This window comes from Passer montanus, unplaced genomic scaffold, assembly GCF_014805655.1.
Source record: "Passer montanus isolate IOZ18808 unplaced genomic scaffold, ASM1480565v1 scaffold23, whole genome shotgun sequence".
NCBI lineage: Eukaryota > Metazoa > Chordata > Aves > Passeriformes > Passeridae > Passer > Passer montanus.
Window position 1 is genome coordinate 8946621 of NW_024366926.1, and position 22068 is coordinate 8968688.

At 38.1% G+C, this 22068-nt stretch overlaps 1 protein-coding gene across 1 annotated transcript in view; it reads right to left on the reverse strand.

The window, feature by feature from the left end:
* Positions 1–978: 978 nt before the first annotated feature.
* Positions 979–22068, reverse strand: part of COL25A1 (collagen type XXV alpha 1 chain) — a 297986-nt gene continuing 276896 nt past the window's right edge. Inside the window, exons 32-37 of the mRNA XM_039710662.1 lie at positions 18162–18215; positions 17001–17027; positions 16211–16264; positions 9927–10004; positions 7564–7602; positions 979–6239 (exon numbers count right to left, since the gene is read on the reverse strand). Coding sequence (XP_039566596.1) covers positions 6204–6239; positions 7564–7602; positions 9927–10004; positions 16211–16264; positions 17001–17027; positions 18162–18215 — 288 coding nt within the window. The 3' untranslated portion in view covers positions 979–6203. The remainder of the gene's footprint in view (positions 6240–7563; positions 7603–9926; positions 10005–16210; positions 16265–17000; positions 17028–18161; positions 18216–22068) is intronic.

Sequence of the window (22068 nt, forward strand, 5' to 3'; positions counted from 1 at the left end):
CCTCAACCTGGAAAGGCAGCAAAGATATTTTTAGCCCCTCCAAGAGTCTAAACCAGAGCTAGACAAGATTAATGGACATTTATGGGGATTAGCAAGAGTTAATAGGAGAGGCCAAACCTCTCCACCTACAATTTCCTCCACCTGCAGTGACTGCATTTTTGAGGTGATAGAAAGGGAAACAATGTGGAGTGTTCTGTTTGTCTGAAATATTTTGGGATTTAGAGAATCCAAACATTTAAATAATGTGTTAAATAATGTGTTCAAATTGCAGCGGCTCCTCAGTGATTTTCTGGTTTTTAAATGTTTTGTTCAGGGAGACTCCTGCCAATGTATGTCTTCTTAAACCAGGCTGCTTAAAAATATACCATTTTATAATAATTATTATTATCATAATAATTTTTGCAAAACAAGCTGGATCTGTGGAAAAGAGACCCTCACATTTTCTAGCTTGCAATGTTATTTGTGATGCTGCTTGCACACATCTTCATTTCTCAGCAGTTCACGTTTATTTTTCACCTTCAGAACTGCAGAAAAAGGAGACTGGTGATTATCAGCTTTACTTCTTTAGATCCCAGGGGCCTCTGAACTTGCCTAAGCAATAGTTTCAACTTCTGGTGAATACACAAATCCTTGCAACTTCCCCAGAGTGAGGAGAGGCTCCAAGCTCTGCACCAAACCTTCTTCCTTACGTACTTTGGTGGATGCCCACAGCCTGTGCTGTCTGTTTAGAAAAGATAATGAAGAGACACTGCTTTGAAGGGGAAAGACACATTAAGAACACAAAGAGGAAGGTGAGTTTTCCTACTGCACACGTGGCAGGGGCCCTGATTTTTGTGTGAATGTCTGACACAACTTGGACTAGACTTCAAACTTCAGGTTGGCACAAACCAGCACACACGTTTTCCAATCCAGACAGACTAGAACAGTTTTTTGCATCAACATTAAGAACTTTATAACTATTCAAAATCAGCACCATGGTTGGATTAATATTTTAATAATTACACACTTTTTACATTATGAAAATAAATCATAAATAGTGTAAAAATAATTCTGAAGATCAACTTCTCACAAGCAAGAAACAAAACCTGAAGTACAAAACTGAAAGAAAACAAAACAATATTCAACTGAAAAACAAGGAGAAATTTAATAATAAAAACAAAAGCATGCTGTTTGATCGGGTTCAATTAAGTCCAGACCAGTGGCCACAAGAAAGTGGTAAATAATAGCAAATTAAAATGGGTGATTAAAACCTTGCAATTCTTTACACTACTCATCAAAAGAGGTCTTGTGACATATTTACAGTGCTAAGACACTCAAAATATTTCTAGTATTGATAATATGATGCTGACCCATGAATTTTCCCCCCCAAACACTGAAATTCTTGCCAAATTACTTTTCTTTGTATTTTTATCTCTTCTACTTCATTTATGAGACCATTTGCAATACAAAAATAACGGCACATATAGATGAACTTAAAAAAGTAAAAAATACAAATAAAAATATATAATATTTTCCAAAGGAAAAAGTCAGATACATACATCTTAGCAACATTTTTAAAGTTGTGTGATATTTTCCCAAACATGTACAATAATATAAGAATATCCACATATATGTTAACAATATGTAAAACATTCTTCCACCAACCCAACTCTCCATAATACTTCAGAGAAGTGTGCAAGTACCAATGGGATCTGGGAAATTAATACAATTTCTTTTTAAAATAGAAACAAGTAAAACACTAACGGTCCCAGGTTAAGTTAAGGCCCCCTGCTTTCAAAGAAAATTCAATTTCCAAGCAGCATTGATAATTGGATGCATTTAAAAACAAAATGAAACAAAAATAACACTCCAAATCCCTTTTAAACTACAAACTCCACTTGTTCTATGGAGTATCTTTTTCAGAAATGATGGTGGCAGGCACTTATTCCTAACTGCATTTAATGAATCCAACCACCATGTAAAATACTTTAATAACAGAGGGTGCAAGAAAACCTTCATTTGTACATTACAGCAACACTGACATCCATAAAAACAAATGGCAGAAAAGAAAAAAAAAGTTTTAATTAAAAAAAAAAGTTAGTTTTAATTCCAGTCAATGAAATAGAATTTTTACAATGACTACAAATTAGACTTTCTTTTGACCACTATCTTTGCAGATGTGTTTTGTGTGAGTCTTTAGCGTGAAAATATAGGAATCTCATTAGGTAAAATACAGAGATTTAAAAATGTAATATAAGATGGTCAAGCAGCAGAGATCAGGAAATTTGAAGGGAAGGATCAACCTCTGCATGCCTTGAAGCTTTTCATCACTTTCAGTTACTAGGCTGACAATATCTCTGCAGTTCTTACTGAAGTAGCCCCGATTCAGGCAAAACCCCACTGCTGAAGGTGGTAACATGCCCCTCGTTACAAAGCATAACACCTGGGTCCTTCCTCCTGCGTGTCTCAAAGAGCTTTTCAAGGAGAGGACTCATCTCTGTCCCCTGCCCTTGCTGGGGGTGGGCAGGCACAGCCAGAGCAGCAGCCTTGCATGGCTGAGCTGGGTTTGCCATCCCAGTTCTGGGGCGGTCAGTGGGACAACTCCCTCCACACCCCATGGGGATCCAGGATCCCAGCCATATATCCTGGCACAGCCCCAACCTTGCAAGCACCACCCTCCACGAGCACCAAAGGTCTGCTGATCTCTTTTGGGGCTGCTTTGTTACTCTCATGGCATGACCATGTACCCGGTGGCCACACGCACCCGGCCACAGGTGTGATGCTCAGTGGGGCCAAAGCTAACTTTCCATACCCCACAGCAACCTTAAGAATTATTCCTTTTCCAACTCTATACTTTACACATGTGCAGATAAATGGATTTGATCGTTCTGTAACTCATTCTTACTACTTACACCATAGACTAAAAGAATATACAAACAGCTGGATGAAGAGTATCATTCTGCTTTGCTACGCTATCAGAATATGACATCACGACCAGCAATAAATAAAAATATAAATCAAAAATACATTGTATTATTATTCCGTGATTTAACATCTCATACTTTACCTCAGGAAAAAATAAAAAGTTTTCCAAAGCATCCTGAAAAAAAGCTTTCCCATAGTTAGTCCATGAATAGGAAGACAAGGACCACGTATGTCAGACATATTCCATACAGTGCTTAAAAGATTTGTGGCCTCTGTAGCAGGACTTCTGCACAATGTGGTTTTAATGCACTGGAGTAACAGATAATTACAAAACTTCATATGAAACAAATACTGAAAACTCTCAAAGAAACGAGGATTAATCATACCTGAAAAAGTCAGGGATATAGAAACTGTGTAGACTAATACCACTACACATTTCTACAACTGAAAAGACTGGTAGAGGAACTACTGCTCCTCTCACAAACTAAACAAAACAAAGCATATCTATCTGGAGGAATGCCACTAAAAGATACAACAACACACCGGCAGTTCAAACTGTAGCTTTGCCATCAAAAGGAAAAAGATATACTAGCACCAGAAATAGTTGCTTCTTGAACAAAACAAACATGTTGCAAGTCTTCACAGGGTGCTTTTCTTGATGAAATATTAAACCAATTTTTTTTATTTTTTTCTTGTACTGACCATGCAACTTTTATAGATACATTTAAGTTTCATTTCAATTCAATCTGAGATGCAAGTATTAATGCCACATCTATGTATGTAGTTTAACCTTTCAAATTAAATTGTTTATCTACTGCTCACTCATGCTTATTTAAAAGGAATGAACAGTTCATGATACTGAACAATGCAAAAGCTAAAAAAGCCAAGATTATTTGGAAAAAAAAAGTATTCCTACCTGCTGGAAATTTAATAAAGAAATTAATCTACAAGACAGAAAAGAAAGCAAATGAAGGTGCTTAAGTGTTTCTTCAGTAGGGTCCCAGTGTCAGGGAGTTAAAAGAGAATTGATTTTTGACTAACTTTTGACAGTAGCAGCATCTATAATTATTTCCTGAATGACAAAGCCATGGACCAAAGCTCTGCTAGCTTTATTTGTGCATATAGAAATGGATACTAGGAGGGCAGTTAAAAAATATAAGTACACAAATTAAAAAAAAAAAAATAAAAAGAAAGTGCTAATTATTTATCAGCATTATTTATCTTGTTGCTATTTCTTGAGTTGTGTTTGTGGACAGTCTCCATATGGAGTTGCTAAATCATCAAGCCAGATAATAAACATCCTACTTGATTTTGCATGCAAACACCTTTAAAAAGCATTTCATCTTACTGTACTGATTGCCAGTATTCGACATCTTAAGAAACATTCAGCTTCTCATCTCCACATGACCATACACCCAGCCAAATGTGCCAAGTCAGGACACCGACATGCGTGACTCTTCTCTGTCAGGCAGGCAGCTTGCTCCTCACCCAGCCTGCTCGTTCTTTGAGACAGTGCTGCCTCCACAAGCAGACTGGAAGTGGCAAGTCAGAGGCTTACAGGATGCTGCTGCTGTCCTCCTTCTGAAAGGCCCTCAGTGGTGTTATTGCTGTAACACTCTGGTAACGTTTCGTATTCTGTCTGTGCCTCCTGAAGGTTCCCACTGTTGTAATCATGGCTGATACTTGCATCTCTGAAAATTTAGGGAAAGTAAAACGTATTTCCTTATATCTGTGAACACTTGTTTATTTCTTACTATTGGAAAGAGAGAATTGGGCAGTAAAAGTACATATGTATTCAGTGTATAGTGTGAGATTTTTTTTTATTAGGAAGATAATACTAATTGGAGGCCACTAAATTGACTTTTTGCTTTAAAAATCTGTGTTTTCCTCCATGAAAAGCTGGGTTTGACTCCAATATACCAAAATGACAATAAAGATTCATCAAAGAGAAATATTCCATTATAGTGGCATTTCCATTGATCTGAGATTGTGAAGCAATACAAAAAGTGTGACCCCACCTTCACATGATTTAGAAATGATGGAGCAAGGAAAAATGTGCGTTTCAAGAAGGGCATAAGGTGCCTTCATATGAATGGAGACAAGCTGTCTTTTTCAACTTTAGTTTTGGTCTACATATGAAAGACAACTCCTTAAAAAAAACCCCTAAAACCAGGATGATTCTGCTATATACATTAGGAACAGAAGTGATATAAAAAGAATTTCCATCTGCCAAATATGGCACCATTTCTTATAAATTATACTCTCAAACTAACTTCAGTGCACCATATGAAGACTCAAAATGGTAAAAAATACCTCATGGCAAAACTACAAATGTGCACAAATTACGTATTTCTAGCAATAAAAAAAAGTGGAGAAGAAAACGTTTCTCTAGAAAGCCATCTGAACAGAAAGGGAAAAAAATCAACACATTTAACAGTGGAGCGTGGTGACAAGCGTGCAGTGATAATCACACAGAATTGTTTCTCTCCAAAGCTTTTTGAGCAACAATGTCCACTAAAATCACCTTAACAACATAAAAGGAGCAAGATGAATACATCATTCTGTGAAACACAAAAATAAACTCTTTCTTTTCTAGACTTAAAGGCTTCAAAGACTCTGAAATAAAAACTGTTAATACTGAAACAAGATGAATATGTGGCTTGAAAGTATTTTTTTCAATGCCGTCATCACAAATGTTGAATAGATTATTGAAATGCATTCTTTATGGCAACAGAAACAGGAAATGGAAACAAAACCAACCATTGCTTCCAAATTCCCGTAGAGAAGTCCAGCTAGTGATGTGTAATTTAAAGTGAATAACCTGAAAACCACACCATGATACATACATCTCTGGTCAGTTCCATTGTTCCATCCTCCATCCTCTGGAGGATGATCTGATCCATCCCCACCTCAAGAGTGCTCTCTCCTCCAGCAGTCCCAAAATACAATATGCAGAGCGTATATACTCTGTCCGTCCTCGAGTGAGGTTGAGAAGCGTCTGGTCTCAGGCGGTGTCTGCCATCAAATGATCCCTGCAGCACCTCTGTAACCTTTTCAAACAACCCACAGAGAAGTCTGGTTTCTTCTTCAAACTTCTGTCCCTCTTGATTAAGGACTCGACAGGGCCTGTCGTGGATGTCTCCACGACCGTGAGCAGTGCAAGGCAAACCGACGCTGATCAACAGGCAGGACCCTCTCTGATCAAAGGGGCCAAGTATCCCGCAAGAATGGAAGCCATCCACCTGCAGCTGGAATGCTATTCCCCAAAAATTCAAGGCCTCTCTCTATGCTCCTCTGGTTTATCTCTTTTTAGCAATGAGCCATGGTGTGACTCCCTTGAGATGACAAAAGGAAATGACTCAGAAGCTGGAATCAAAGGTCACCGTCAACAGCCACTCATGATCACACAGCAAGCAGGTTTGGCACACAAACTCATGCTTTTAGTTCACACGAGCAGATGCGGTGTCATGAATCAGTGACGTGCTTAAGATGGACATGGAAGCCAAGTCAGTAAACTCCAACAGCAGCTGGTGCAGTACATTTCATAGCATTTTGCTCTTATTTGGTCACAATTTCTTGTAAACTAGTTCATGGCACTCATTGTCCATGCACATCCACAAGCCAAAATATAAGAATTTACAGAAATATTGATTTCTATTATTGATCATTGTTTCGAGATCTCTCCCATTAGAGAGACAATCTTTGCAGGTTTATCCTGCAGTTATTGTATCATCTAACTGCAGATGTAGGTGAAAAAAAAGATGTATGTATGGACTATTGCAAACAGGTAGAAGCAGCTACATGTAAACATATCTCAGACTTGTAAAATCAAATTTTCAGTTCTCAACTATAAATAAAAAAAGTGGAGCACTATATACACAACTTCATGCTTGTAAGGTTAGATTCATCACTGCAGAGACAAAAAGAGATACAGATTAATCAAATTAGTAAGATATTTCAGACATCTATTACAAATACATAGATAAGGCAGACTTGTAAATATGGATAGGTATTTCTTCAGCACCAACTATTCTTCAGAGGTAAATGCACCCAGGATTTCACTTATGCTTCATGTTTTCTGATATATTATATGCCGCTATCCCTCTAGCTATATTATTCTGAATGCTGTATTTTTAAATCAAGCGCTGTCTAGGTTAAATCTTTACTAAAATAATGTCGCCAGTTAATATTGCCATAAAACACAAAACCCAGGAGGATTTATTGGAGAATAGAAAAAAAAAGGCAAAGAAAAGGTCAGGATACACTGTCCTTCTCAGTATCCCAGAAAGCCGATATAATAATAGATCAACAGATATATTTGACAAAAATGCCACATCCATGAACTTTTATAATGAATAGGAAGCACTGATCATCTGCAGAAACCAAAGGATGTGTGAGTCTTCATGTGAAAAATGAAAAGTCTTGGACTTCTCACAAAACTAATGACAACTATTTCTACAGTACTGCCTCAATGAATTATTCTACATAAATTACAATATATCATGTGAACTACTGTCATGGAGAGGTCTGATCTTGCATTTCTGGAAATGTCTGTCTAGGAGGCTCTGAAATGTATCTTGATACAGTATGACTGTGACAGGCATTTCTGTGTTCTAAGGACATACTGGTCCTAAAAAGAAAAAGCTCTGCCCATCCTACCTTTTGCCAACAGCCAGGCATTGGTAATCCATCAGGACCCTGTTTCAAGGGGAGTAGGAGAATAAAAAAAAAAATAAAAAAAAGAGCATAAGTTAGTCTGACAGGATAGATATTTCATCAACATCTGTTAGAACAGCTGAAGCAGCTTTGATTTTCTATCTAAAAAGTAGATACCAGTTTGCTTATTTCCTCTCTTATTCTCAAAGTGAGGGAAAAGCCAAAGGCAGGAAGGTTTACACTGTAAATATATACATGCACTTCTCTGCCATAAAGATTTGGGGTTTTTTCTAGATTATTAGAACTAGTTTCTTATTGCTACTAGAGCTCAGGTTACATGTTATTTTAAGTAGAATCTGTTTTATTCACAATAATCTGTATCTGAACGTACAAGATCAGTGAGAAAAACAATACTATTACTTTTATCTTGAGAGTATGACATTTTATGGGCCCCTTGTTCAAAGGTCACCCTGTGATAGGACAGCAAGACTCGAATGGGAGTAGGATCTTTTCACTTTCAATATCAGTTTTTGAAGGAAGCAGCGAAATCCTAAGGCCTGAACACACCTTGAGTGACACAGTGGAAGAAAACATCAGCAGTGAGAGCAGGGCAGTACAGCACCACTGATTATTTCAATGCTTGGGCAATATGGCCATCTAATTTCTTCTCATGTTAGTGAGAGTCACTCCTTTTAATGTATCATTTCTACCTTCATGTATCTCCATGCATCCAGTAAGATCAGGGCCAGCTTTTGACCAGAGTCATACTGGTTTTCATGGATCTAATTCCGATTTACATGGCTGCCCAGTGTTTATTCAGGGAGTTATATGCTCAGAATTAGGAGCACATACAATGTAACTAGACTATGCTTAAGCAGAAAAAAAAATCAGGCCTTTAGATTTCTTAGAATTTAGAATACCAATATTTAGTGTTAACCTACATGTGAAGATAATGGTTAGTACAGATTTTTGAATATACTTGCATGTGGTCTGATGTGAATGATTTGCTGCCTAAACAAGAAACAGTGCTGCATGCTAAACAGCTTATTCTAGCAATTATCCACAAACAGAATATTTTTTATCCATCAACAATTGTTAGTGAATCTTCAGATATAAATAATAATAGAGAAACAGAGAAACATTTTTAAATTACAAAAGCATGCTTGATTATCCCCAACAAAATATGAGATATGGTTACCATTAATTGGAAGCAAACAACATGGACTATGGAATAATCTTAATGGACTATGTAATTACAATTAAAAAGCAATTGACTTCAAATAGAAGTGCTATAGTCAAAATAAAACCCACTTAAATTTAACATTCATCTCAGAGAACCGTGCTTAACCACCAAACAATATCAGAACATGCAGATCAAATTTTACTGTGAACAATTAAAAAGAAAATCTTCCTTGCATCTTTAGGGAATGTGTATCTACTATTCATTTGGGGTTTCCTCTCTTAAATGGAAAAGAGTTCCAACTTACTTTACCACTAAATAAAAATCACTGTTGCCAGATTGGTACAAGGGAGAGGGTCAAGAAGTAGCATTTTAGTATAGGTGGGAACTTGAATTCATGCTAGCATAGGGTGGGGAGTGTTGTGTGTATTCCAGAAGGGTAAGTTCCAGGGGTAAGACCATTAAATTGAGGACATTAAATAACAAAGACAACGAGGGTTTGGGCTGCAGACCATTATATTCTTACAAACATCAGGGAAGCTTTTTATTTCCAGATGTGTTTGAATACTCTGATGAACAGGCGAGACACCACAAACATTACCTGTGGATAGTCTGGAAGCCAAGCTCCAGCTTGGCTTACTGGAAACCTTGATTTTTAGAAACAGTATTTACATCTTTCTGTTTGTGACTCTCATTTTGGCCAAATTGTGAAAACATGCCCCTAAGATGGCATGGATTTGGAAGGAAGGCCAGGGTGCAGAGTAGCTACAGAACAGGCCAGGATGTGGAACTGAGCCAGTGCAGACAGAAGTCACCAGACTTGATTAGAGGTGAACGTTGAGCTGGATTTCTACAACTTGGGTTCAGGGTGAGTGAGGCAATGGGTATTTTGCGAGGAAAGTAACAAACCAATGATTCTCAGGGAAAATGTAGGAAGGACATAAACTTGAAAATTACCAGGTGATATGGGAGCAAACTGCTGAGAGTTAGGCTTAAGGTGTCAACAAAAAGGTGTGTTCTCTCACGGCAGTTATGATCACTTGAAGCAGCTGGTTTGTTCATGCACATGCACGTGTTACGTGAAAAATGTAAAGTCAGCTCAGAAAAACATTACTTTACATTGAGAACGGCTGACTACAAACAAAGGAACTGCATGCAGGGTTGGTAGGAAAGAGAAATACTGTACCAATTGGCAAGGGGCATCCAGCCCATCCAGGCCAGGCTGGCCTGGCTCCCCTTTTTCCCCCTTAATTCCACGGAATCCCTGTTTGTAAAGATTAACTTGCAATGTTACTGTCAAGGAAATGTCTTCAGTATTGACTTAAATGGAGTGAACAAAAAACATCACAGAGGCAAGAGGAGCAAGCTGACTGCTTATGATTTAAACCTGTGGGGCACTCGTTCTGGCACATTCAAATTTGGTTCCTTTCCAACGTATTTTGCAGAAAAAAGTAAAAAAAAAATCCAAAAAAACCCACTATCAAAACCTCACAAACTTAGCCCAAAGGTCTTAAGTCTTAACCCCAATTAGGAGGTTTACAAGAATTTGCACTCCAGAATTTGCATTTGAGATGAAGCTGTGTTAACAAAGGGCAACAGGTGACACAGTAGCTGGTGCTTGTTCCTCTCCCCTCCTTTATTATTCCATCAGTTTACAGCAGGATGACTGATCTTCCAATACACAAGCGACACGTACCAATGGGCAAGGTGCATCTAATCCAGGAGCACCCTGTTCTCCTTTCTCCCCTTTAGGCCCTTTTTTGCCTTTCTTTCCCTTTTCCCCCTGTGGATACAATGGTTTGGATAAAACAAGTTTCATTCTTTCGAAAAAATAAAGAAATATTGGGTTTAAAGTTTGGGTTTTTTCTTTTTAAGCCAATGGAGAGCTGAAAGGACACTTACCACTGTGTTCTGGTTTGGATGGTGCATTTTGTGGAAAAATAAATTATATGATCACAAGCAAGAACTGCAATCAGTCTCTATTACTTTGTGTTGGTATTTCATATCAGTCTTATGAATGTTTTGAAACCTAGAACAGGGCTTGAAATAACTGATTTCTTGAGACAGAGGCAAATCTGCAAATCCCTCCAATCTGTAGTCCAAAATAAGAGGCCTCCTATTTTGGTAAGTGAAGCACTGAAGGGTACATGCTCACTAAGCTGAACTTGTCGGCTTCCCAGAGGATTTACCACTAGACAGAAGTAACTTTGGGAAAGCAGAATCTATCAGCAGAGTTTTTTGATAAAAGACCTGTGGCACAGATGCTTCACAGGGATGACTGACTCAATTCCATCAGCTTCCAGGGTGTCACATCAAGGGTGAACCTGGCCAGGAGCATCCTTTACTAACTGACCCTCTGCACTCTGGTAAGAATTTGGAACAAATCCTGTTCTCTGTGGTGTCCATGGAAACCCATGGACATCACTGAGGGTGCACTGCTGTCATTCCAAATACAACACGACCATTTCAAACCCTGTTACAGGAATCAAAACACTCAAACTGCTTGATGGAGAGGTGCTATGACACTGTCAACAATTTCATATTGTCTCGGTATCATAAAGTAACCAGAAGTGATAATTACATTATTTTTTAAGCATTTCAGCATTCAAATATTCTCTCTGCTGCAGGCAATGTTTCATCTATTTGTTTTATCAAAATTCCGTCCTTTGATTTCACACTGAGTTTTCTTTTTAAATGTGAAACTTCCAATGCTTTCATTCTCATGGAAATTAGTTGATTCCCCTCAACAAAGCTACCTGCAAAGATGACCTCACCTTCAAGCAGTACAAGAGGTTTAGAGAGTTTATTTTATAATTGATTTCACACCAGTTGATCACAATGGTAAATGAGTTTCAGGTTGCTCTCAATTTCACAAAAATCAAAAAGGGATCACTTAAAAAAATAACAAATTGGACTAGGATTGTAAAAAATGGGATAGGAAGGATAAGTAAATCAGGATATCACAAAGAAATGGGAAAAATAGTCATAGGAAAATTAGTATAACATTGGAGAACCAGCAAGTGAGGTTGTGGCTATTGGAAGGATTTAATTTGTGAGGAAAAGGGTAAAAAAGACAGAGGAACTGTAAGGAATGAGGGTAGAAGGAGAAGGAAGGAATGCCCCTTTGGAAAGACAGACAGATTTTGGTGAAGCATATTAAATCGACATTTAACTTGTTCCACACCAGTACAGAAAGGCTTAATCCATTAACAATAGAGAAAAATAATTTTATACTTTAAAATTTTTATATAAATAATATTTTTAAAAGGAAGAAAAGCACATTCGTCATTTCACATAACAGCATACTTGACACATTCAAATAAAACAAAATGTTCCATGAACAAAACATACTGCATCCATGTCATGATAGAAGCAAAGTTACTTGTCTGTCTTTTCTGTGTGCCAAAAGGTCACAGGATAATATTTGGAAAAACAGCAACTCAAACATTACAAGATGATACCAATGATAAGATCCTTACGAAATGATAAGATTGTGATGTAAAAAAATCCTAACAAGACAAGAATCATAAACTGGCTACATTTCCATCTTAAACCTACAAAGATGACAATGTAGCAGAGTTCATTGCTCTATGCTATTTGTGCTCAATGTAAGACCAATGTATTTGCAATGATTGTATGCAAGCACAAATCATGGACATACTCCAAAAAGGATTCTGAAAATGAACAGCACAGTGTGGTTTCTGACTATTTAAAAAATTTTCAGATTGTCTCTATAACTTCTTGTTTTACAAGCCAGAGGGTAACTATTCTCAACTTCCAGTTTTGCAGGCAGATCTATGATCTTACTCAAACCAATGCAGCAGTCACCTGTGTAGAAAAAAGTCTGAATTTCCTGGGTACTTTACCACTTTTTCCACAGACTGAGTTCTTTCTTTTTAATCTTTGATCTTTACTCCTTATCCTGAACTATAGAAACTCACAGGAGTTCTGGGATTCTACATGTCATGAGGATTAAAAAAACCAACTCCTTTCTGTCCTTCCTCAGAGCCTAGAGAAATAAAAAATTGTGGCACTTCTGCAACACCACTATGGTTGGAACAATCTACAATCCTCACATGCACAGATTTTCATCAATGCAGATTGTAGGGGAAAAGGATAATGTCTTTTCATCCTTTGCTCAGACACACCATGCTCCCCTGTCAAATCCATAACAACAGTCACAACCGTGCATCTGGACTGGGGCCACTTCCCTCCCTTCCCCACAACACAATCTCTAACTTTGGGTAAAGCTTATTTGTTTCTGAAAGAATTTTTTTTCTATTCATACAACTTGAAAATACAAACCTTTTTTGTGATGAGTGCTCCTGGACTATAAGTTTTTATGAGTAATTACAGCTAGAACACTTAAAAAAATATTTTTACAGCCATGTTAAGAAGACATAATGCAAACACTGACCTGCTTTCACTGTAGCAGAACTACAGATGGGCTAAAATACAGATCAGAAGTCTAGACCTCGTCTCAAACTTAAGAAGTAAAGATTTATTCCCTCCATGTCTATAAAAAGTGTCACTGGTTCTCTTTAGAATGTTCATAATGATATTTTTAATTTAAGTTTCTTAACTAGAAATTCATTAATCTCAATTTGTGTGATGTGAGACCAATAGTCAATACTTTAGAAAAATATTTATTTAAATATTAACAAATATTTAAAACCCAAGAAATCATAAGCTAGATGGTCAAGTTGTTTATCTGTTATTACAAAAATGGTTTATCTGTTGAAATGGGTGCTGTTACACCAGTTTGGTCATAGATAATTAGTAATTTACACAAGGAAAACCTCCAGAACAAAGAAGACTTGTTATAATGAGAACTTGGATTAATTGCATTACTTTGTAACCTTTGAGAGTCAGCTTTCTATTTGGAAAATAAACTATCGATGCAGCTAAAGTAATTTTGGTGAAATAAGTTTGCTTGAATGATATAAATATTCCCTAGTTTATGGGAAAAATGTGCAATGGAAGTGTCTTCCACAGAGGTCTCAGCTGTATCTTCCCTGACTTTTCACTGGGAAAGGCCTTCCTTTGCCTCCTAGGTTGCCTTAAATACTCTGTGAGTTTTTAAAATGGAGATTGCCTCCATTTAAGGTGAATTTTTAAAATCGAGATTGCCTCCATTTCAATGGAGGTAGTCTCCATTTCTGCCCTACAGACCTCCTGTCAATCCTCTTTCTGAAAGTCCACATAGCGGGACGTTATTTGAAACATGTATCAGATTTGCTAACTACTTTATCCCATGCATTCTCCTCAGGAAACAGAGTTTGCCTTTTCATGAATTTTTAGGAGGATGGAGGACCAGAGTTCCTAGGAGATGTGTCCTGCAGCCCAAAAGAACAAGTCTCCACAGGCAGCCTAAATGACAACTGAACTCTGAAAAGGGTGTAGCCTTTCACCTGCCACACACCATTCCCACATAAAATTCCCTCACTCCCTTGCAACTGGAAGTCCCATGTTTGACTTATCTAGTCAGTCCCTGGGAATCAAGTCTAATATCCAAAAGCAGCACACTGGACTCTGGAACATTAAAACATTTTTACATCCTGAGTGCTGAATCTCATCTGTTCAATTTTCACATTATATTTGTATAAGTGAACTTTTTACCAGCTTTCCATCTTTTCTTCCAGAAATATTCTGGAGCTCTGGTGGCCAAAATTTGTCTGCCTATCTGCTCTAGCTGCTGAAACTCAAAGTCTGGCTGAAAGGGAATTCTGGAGGTTGCCTAAGACTCCCATTGTGATCAGGATGATTCCTGACCCTAGGTCAGGTCAGACCAGACCAGGTTCTGCAGTGCTCCTCGGGCAGGGGTTCAGACCCCTCTCTGTCCCAGTGCTGTGCTGTCCTCCTTGTGAACAATTGCTCTGAACCTCTCAGGAGCACGTTGTGGTCCTGTGTTACCCCATTTGCCATTATCCAGAAAAGCTTTCCTCTATCCTCTTAATCTCCCCTTTTGAGTAGTTTGGCCATCCCATTGCCAGACTAAGCCAGTCCAGCTCCTCCACCCTCTGCTACTGGTTGTATTTGCCCCAGATCCCTGCTTGGTAACCTTACTTTCCAATTTTTTCTTGAAGTGTGAAGCTCAAAAGACCATCTGCAGTATTCAAGCAACCTCACTGGAACTGATTTGAGAGGCATAATTACTCATTTTTATCTTCTGGACACAACTCTTTGAACGTACTCCAGGGTGAGAACACACTGTTAAGCTCACTCAATTTGGCACCTGCTGTAACTCCCACTTAGCACAAAGAGCATTTTGACCATCACCTCTCTGAGCTGGCAGTTATCTGTTACACCTTTCAACTGACACTGCCCTCAAGGAGCAAATCTGTTCACTGGTGGCAGACAGACCTGTACTCTGAGAGCAAGCAAGGGCTCACCACTGATTACTCTGCCAGGTCAAACACTGCCTTTATAATATTCATGGAGTACCTGCTTAAAAAAACCTCTTGTTCTGCAAAATCAGTACCTTACCAGTGATCTCTGAGCTCAAAAGAAAGAGCAATATACCAAGGGAAATAAGGGAAGGATGAATGTCATTATACCCTTTTCAATGCATCCTTGGGAAGTGTTTAGCCTAACGAGATTAAGAAATGGAGATGAACTCTAACACTCATGGTGACTTTTTAGCCCTGCTTCTTGTTTAGGACACCGTAATGAGAAATTAAGCCAGCCTAACCCTGCATATGTCAGCTTGACAAAAACAATGGTCTGAGCTAGAAAAATCATCTGGTGCATGCATGGACTTTTGCATCAAGTGGCTTGGTGTGAGTTCTAACTCAGCAACTTTAGCAGCTGGGTTTGTGTTGGATAGAAATGGAAGAGATTTGCTCATGAAGTTTCTCTACACACATTAAGTCCTGCATTGCTTTTTACTAAACAGATTTCCAAGTCACTGTGTCTGGACACTGAAAATGAAGTCAGGCTGTTTCTGTTAACTTCACTGAATAGTTGCTTTACCAGATTGGTAGAGTATATGATTCAATTTCAATCCAGAAGTATCACAAGGTCCTTAACTGCAAATAAAACATTGCCAAAACCAAAAACTCAAACAGTTCTTGTCTCAGACACTTGGTGGGACAGGTAGCATGTACAGACATGTTACACCAGGATCAACCATTAGTGTGCAAATACTGCCAGGGAAACAGCTGGGCTCTTCAGTATAAAATCACTACCACAACTAATGTCTGCATTAAATATTTCTGAACTTTCAACAAGTGCAGGATGGATTAGAGAAAACAAGCCTAAAAAAAAGGCTGTGCTTTGGGACATGTTGATATTTCTAGTCCTGTACATACATTTTTGTGGTTTTTCATGATTTTGCTCTAGCTTGTATCTGTGACTTGCCTTTTGGCACACAGTAAAAACAAAGGTAAGTTTTAATGGGACCATTTACAGTGTAAAGACAGCAGAAGTGATTAGCTGAGGAATCAAGCAACACTTATGAACACTGGTCACCTTTTCTCCCTTTTCTCCTATATCACCCTTTTCTCCTCGAGGACCAGGGAAACCCTATAAAAACAAAGCGGACAAAGATAGGTTGACTTTTATTAACACACAGATTAAGTTCTCAAATACTCCTGGAAAACCTAAAAAGATTATTTCACTACATGCTCTGTACACATATTATGTCTGGACACATGCACGGATGCAAGAGCATGTGAGATGAGTAAACCACAGAGTTTGGTAGAAACATTTTGGCAGCTACAGAAAGAAATCATACCACTCAAACAAGCCATCATCCATGCTACATAGCATATGTGCATTCTTAAAAAGACTCCTCCAAGTTAGGGATTTCAGTGTAGGACTACAGAAAAGGACTTTCAGTAAGTCTTTTTAGCATGCCAAGGAAAGAACCGATGTTTTGAAACATATCTGTTACAGGCGATGAAATTATGCTCTTTAATTAAAATAAATTTAGTTAACTAAGTGCAAGTGACCCCTTGTTCTTCTACAAATGAGTCATCTGAATATTTTCTTAGCAAGCATTTTTTCAGCCTACTGACATCTAAAGGACCAAGAACTTGTATGGCTCAGCACTACTATCTGCTGGTGTCTGTCGATAAGGGCTGTACATTGCACAATCTTTGTCCTCCCTACCACAGAGAAAGAGCAAACACAGCACCCAGCACAATCTCTGCAGGTCTGCATGCATGCTAAAGGGCAGCAAAGGTGCTGTGCTCCACAAGGGACTCTTGGCAGACTCTTACCGACCCCTGAGGGTGCCCTGGTCACACACATTACTTACATCGAGGCCAGGCTCGCCGTCTTTGCCCTGCCAAAGAACCACAGGAACTGCATTAGCTTCCCTCACACAAGGACACTGCTGCCCATGCTTAACATTTCCAGGAACTGATAACCTGGCTGCAAAATTTTGCTTGACTGTAAAATTTTGTTTGCAGGGAGACTCCAGGAGAAAGCGAAAAATACAAAACCAGCTAAAAACCTATAAGATTTTATTTTTAGTTTGCAGGAATGGGAAACAGAAGTAGGATTGTTTAAAAAAATTAACTCACAAAGGTGACCCTCATATAAAAATGCATGACAAGTTAATTTAACACTCCATGGAGCCTGAAAACTCTCCAGCCACTGACTCCTGATCCAATTAAATGGATCAAATTAAACCACAGGTCTGTATTCCAGCTTAAATTAATTAATCAAATGGATTAGACTGGAGAGGGTACTAAAAGTCTCCTGGAAAGGCTGGTTGTGCCTGGCCAAGCACATTTACATGACTTTCCTTGCGTCAAAGTACAGAACAGACTTGTGTATATGTACACACCTGACCCAGTTATTAGCAGTGTAAACAGGGAAAGTCAACTGATTTTCTTGGGGATATCGTTGTCAGGCCAAAGGAAGCTCTCCCTCATATTTTAGAAATGGATAACATAATTACAATTATTGATTTAAAACAAATAATTTCACCTATGAGTGAAAAACAATGAAATTCTCACATAACTTCTGAGTAGATGGCACAGAAATGAAAACAAAATGGGTATCTAAAGCAACAAACAAAACAAAAACATAATGGCAAAGAAACCTTGCAGTATGGAAATCCAAGCAGCACACTGACATTATGAAATTCACAGCTTTCCACAGCTCCTCCTGAACTCCTAGCACTCTCACACTGTCCCTAGGCAGCTGATGGCCAAAGGCTGCTGACCTAGGAGCACCTGAATTCTGCATCTCCTCTCTCTTGCTGGTTCATGTCAGGTCTGTTTTTTTATGTGCATGGGTAGAAACCCAAGAGTGTGATACAGAACACTGACCTTGCACAGTCAGGGCTTATTATCAATCTCTGCCTTTTCCAACTAGTTCTACTGCTAGGTGAAAATCAGCCATAAAGCACACAAAGTTTAATCAGGGAGGGAATGAAAAGTGCAGTGTGTACAATCTCTGTGCAACTTACAGGCAAGCCATATGGTCCTCTGGGTCCAGGGTCACCTACAGTTCCCTTCTCACCCTAAGAAAAGATTACAGAACAAGCAAACAAAAACATTGGCTATCTTAGAAATTATCTCTACCAAGTGCTTTAGGTTAAAGTTTATGCATTCCTAAGTATTTTGAGTGAAAAATATCCAAGCTAATTTGTTTTTATTAAATGTTTGTAGGAGAAAGAGAAGGTGTGTATTACCATTCTTTCTAGGAAGAATGACTTTTTAGGCATATGATATCACATTCATTTCTAAATACGTTAGTAACTGAAAATATGTTTCAACTGAACACGCACTAGTGTCAAGTTTAAGCTTATGACAGCTTAATGTTGCTCTCAGTAAAAATACAAAGTTGTAATGAAAACTGAGGATATATAGCATCAAGCTGTATACACACACAGCAGCTGAGATGCAACACAGTGACAGGCAAAAATAATGTGTCAGTCAAAGCTTGATTTAAGTAAGCAATGCTATTAACAGTGTCATTGTGAAGATTATCCTATGCACTGTACTGTGTTGCTAAATCCTATACTGGATTCCAGATAAGTGATATAAATACTCTGGTTTATTAAAATCAAAACAACTTAATAATATGCAAGACAAACAAGTACAGAGATTACTCCAGAAGTCTGATCTCATTCTGCACTAAAATCCATGGAAAAATTACCAGTTTCCAGAGGAGTGCTGCCAAAGTCATTCTGCAAGCTTAATACAGGGTAAACTTTTCCAAATGGAATGGAATTTCAAGGCAACGAATTTCAGGCTGACAGTAATAATTATCTTTGCTCTCTAATTTTTCTTTATCAAGATTGATATGAAGTTAAGCTTCCCAAGCCAGCCAGGACTAGCCCATGTAACTGCAAGCACAGGTCCCTGTGAGCTTGGTAGGGAGTCAGGGCTGCAAAGATGATGTGGAAAGCAGTCTTGTTTCAGACTGTTCTTTCTTCTGAATGAAATCCATCAGAAAAACATTTTTTCTCTGGTGAGAACTAAATGGCTGGAAGTGTTGGTGAAATGAAAGAAAAAAATCCTGACCACCTCTAGTTTTCAAACGTCCTACTCTGGATTTGTCATGCAGGATGACTTGGATCCCTTCATCACCCCCTTTGCTGAGCACACCCTAACACAGGGCTTCCTGCAGGGCACAGGTGCTGTGTTTCATCCCAGCATTTGCTGCACTTACGCTCGTGAGAGAACTCTCTGTACAGCACGCTCTGGGTTATTTACTACTTACTATTAATTCATTAATGACTCCATCATTAAAAGCACAAAACAGAGATGTAGATGTGTACCTAACTAATAGCGGTGATCACTGGCACAGCCAGGTACTTGGCACAGCTCTGAAAATGGACTGCTATGTCTAAATTTCATTGAATGAATTATACAAAAAGACAGGCACCAGAAACAACAGGACCTTAACCTGTGGTTGAATAATCCCAGCAATAAGGAGTTTTTTGGAGTAAGTGACATCTGATATGTTTTAAACACTTTATATTTTAGTTAGATGGGCAGTTGTTTTAGTCTAGAGGTAATGAGATGTGCAATGTCAGGTCTTTCTGGATTCTGTTACTAATTTCTGAGCAGCATTCAGGCTGGATGCCCTGGCAGGACAATAGGAGGTTCAGCTGATTTTCAAAACACTAAGTCCCTTGCAGCTCTAAATCTTTCTGCTAAGAAGAAACTAATGTGCTGACCTATGTAGGTAAGAGCTACAAAACTCTTTGATCAGTACTTGAAATATGTCAAGACATAGTTAAGCATATTTTTTTCTTTAATCTTCAACAGCAAGATCACTGTATAAAGTCCTCTCAAGATAGGCTTGTAACATTGCTAAACATATGGCAGACATAAAAATACTGAATGTATCAGTCTAGGAAACAATCACGTCTGTTATGTATGAATACATTTGGAGAACTGTCTCTCAGAATTTTTTGTGTCCAATACAAAGCACATGCTGAAACATGTTTGGAGTATCAGATGAGGTCCTGAATGTTCATGGATTATGTGAGATTTATGGACTGTCATGAGCTACTGCCCTCAGCCATCACAATTTCCTTCAGGGTAGCAGATATTGGAAAACCTCAAGATTTTGTTTTACATTTTTTTTGCGAGACAAACCATCAGTGTCCAAAGAATAGAAACCATAATTTTTGGTTTTGCCCCCTATTTCACTTTAGTCTCCTGAATCATGGACAAACATGAGTTACAATTTGAATGAATACAGCTGAAAAATCCATTAGGATTGGATAGGGAGATTTCATAACATCCTTGCCTCCATTAGGATAGATAGGGAGATTTCATAACATTGTTATGGTGAGAAATATTTTAACCCTAATTAAACAGAATGCTATTAGTTAGCTACTGGTACTAACTGTGTATAATGATGACAGTGCTGCACAAGCTACACATCTGCAAGCTAAAATCAAGCTCAAAACCAGGCCTTTGTCATCAATGAAAAAAAAATAAAAAAGGAAAATGCTTATTTCCAGCTCTCAGATTCCTTTAGCCGGTCAAGAAGCTGGATATACATTATGCCTGTCATCACCCTTCAGGCATACATGTCCCCTTTCATCAATAGTAGATAAAGATGTCTGTTTTCCAGTGTTCTCTACTTTCACTCAAGACAGTATGTAAGTGAAAATAATAGGTACACAGATTCAGAGGCCTATTATGACCTATTCCTCCATTTAATAAAGATGGTCTCAGTAAAATCTCTTTAAGCACCTGGCAAAATGTAATTCCAATAGCTGAAAATTAGTAAGAACTAATAGACACTGTCCTCATAAATTATATTAATTCACATTATTAATTATGGTTTCTACCAAAGAATCACATAAAACCAAATTATAGTGTCATGTTTTCTTATTCTGCCTTGTCACTGTCTAAATAGACTTTGTATAAAGATGATCTGACATTTTCTATTTTAATAGTTAATTGAACATCAACAACCCACCCTAATTTGCACAACAGTCTGTTCTACCTCAGAGTAGTAACTGAGCATCACCTTGAATGCAGCCTGTGCAACAATGAATTAATGATTATTCTGTTAAACAGCCCTAATGCCCTCCTGGATTTATACTGTCCCAAGGTTTTTCTTATCAATACAGACAAAATGGGGCCCCATCCAGTGACAGTGAACACTGGCCTTATGCACTGGTTTGAATTAAAAAGGAAAGCCTGAAATCTGCAGACAAAAATGCTTCCCTCCTGCTTTCACCTACACAAGTTTAACAGTTGCAAATGCAAGTTGTAAAACAGCATTAAAAATACATGATTTGTTATTTAAATAATGAGACATATATCAACACTGTGCACCTGTTACATAACTGTGCTACAAACATTTTCTCCTCCCAAATGGTATTGAATAATTAAATGAACAATTGCAGTAACAATCCTGCTGGTTGCCTGCTTGGGAAAAAACCTTCCATCTGTCTTGTGAACTTCCTCCCATTCATTTAGCTCCACAGAAAATGGTGGGTGTGTAGGAATTTTCTGCACACCTTGGTCTCTCTATTTTTGTGAAGTTCTCCTTCTGTGCTCATGCAATTACTGACATACATCACAGAAATTCTTTCCCCTTTGTAGCTACTGCTTTTCAACAGCTACAGTAGGGCTTATTCCAGATCCAGCTGTATGACTTCTTATGGCCTTGAATACCCTCACAAGAAAAAAAAAAATAGTAGCTGTCTTCCACAGATAAGAAGAATAGCTTATATTATATTCCATTGTCAAAGACAATGGAATTTCAACTGGTAGTACACATGCATATCCTTCAATATAAAAGGTTATAATGCAAGCATAAAATGTACTGTATTTTTATATACTTCTACACGTGTATCTCGTCTAAATTTTTTACTTAAGATTAGATGATGTCCAACTATT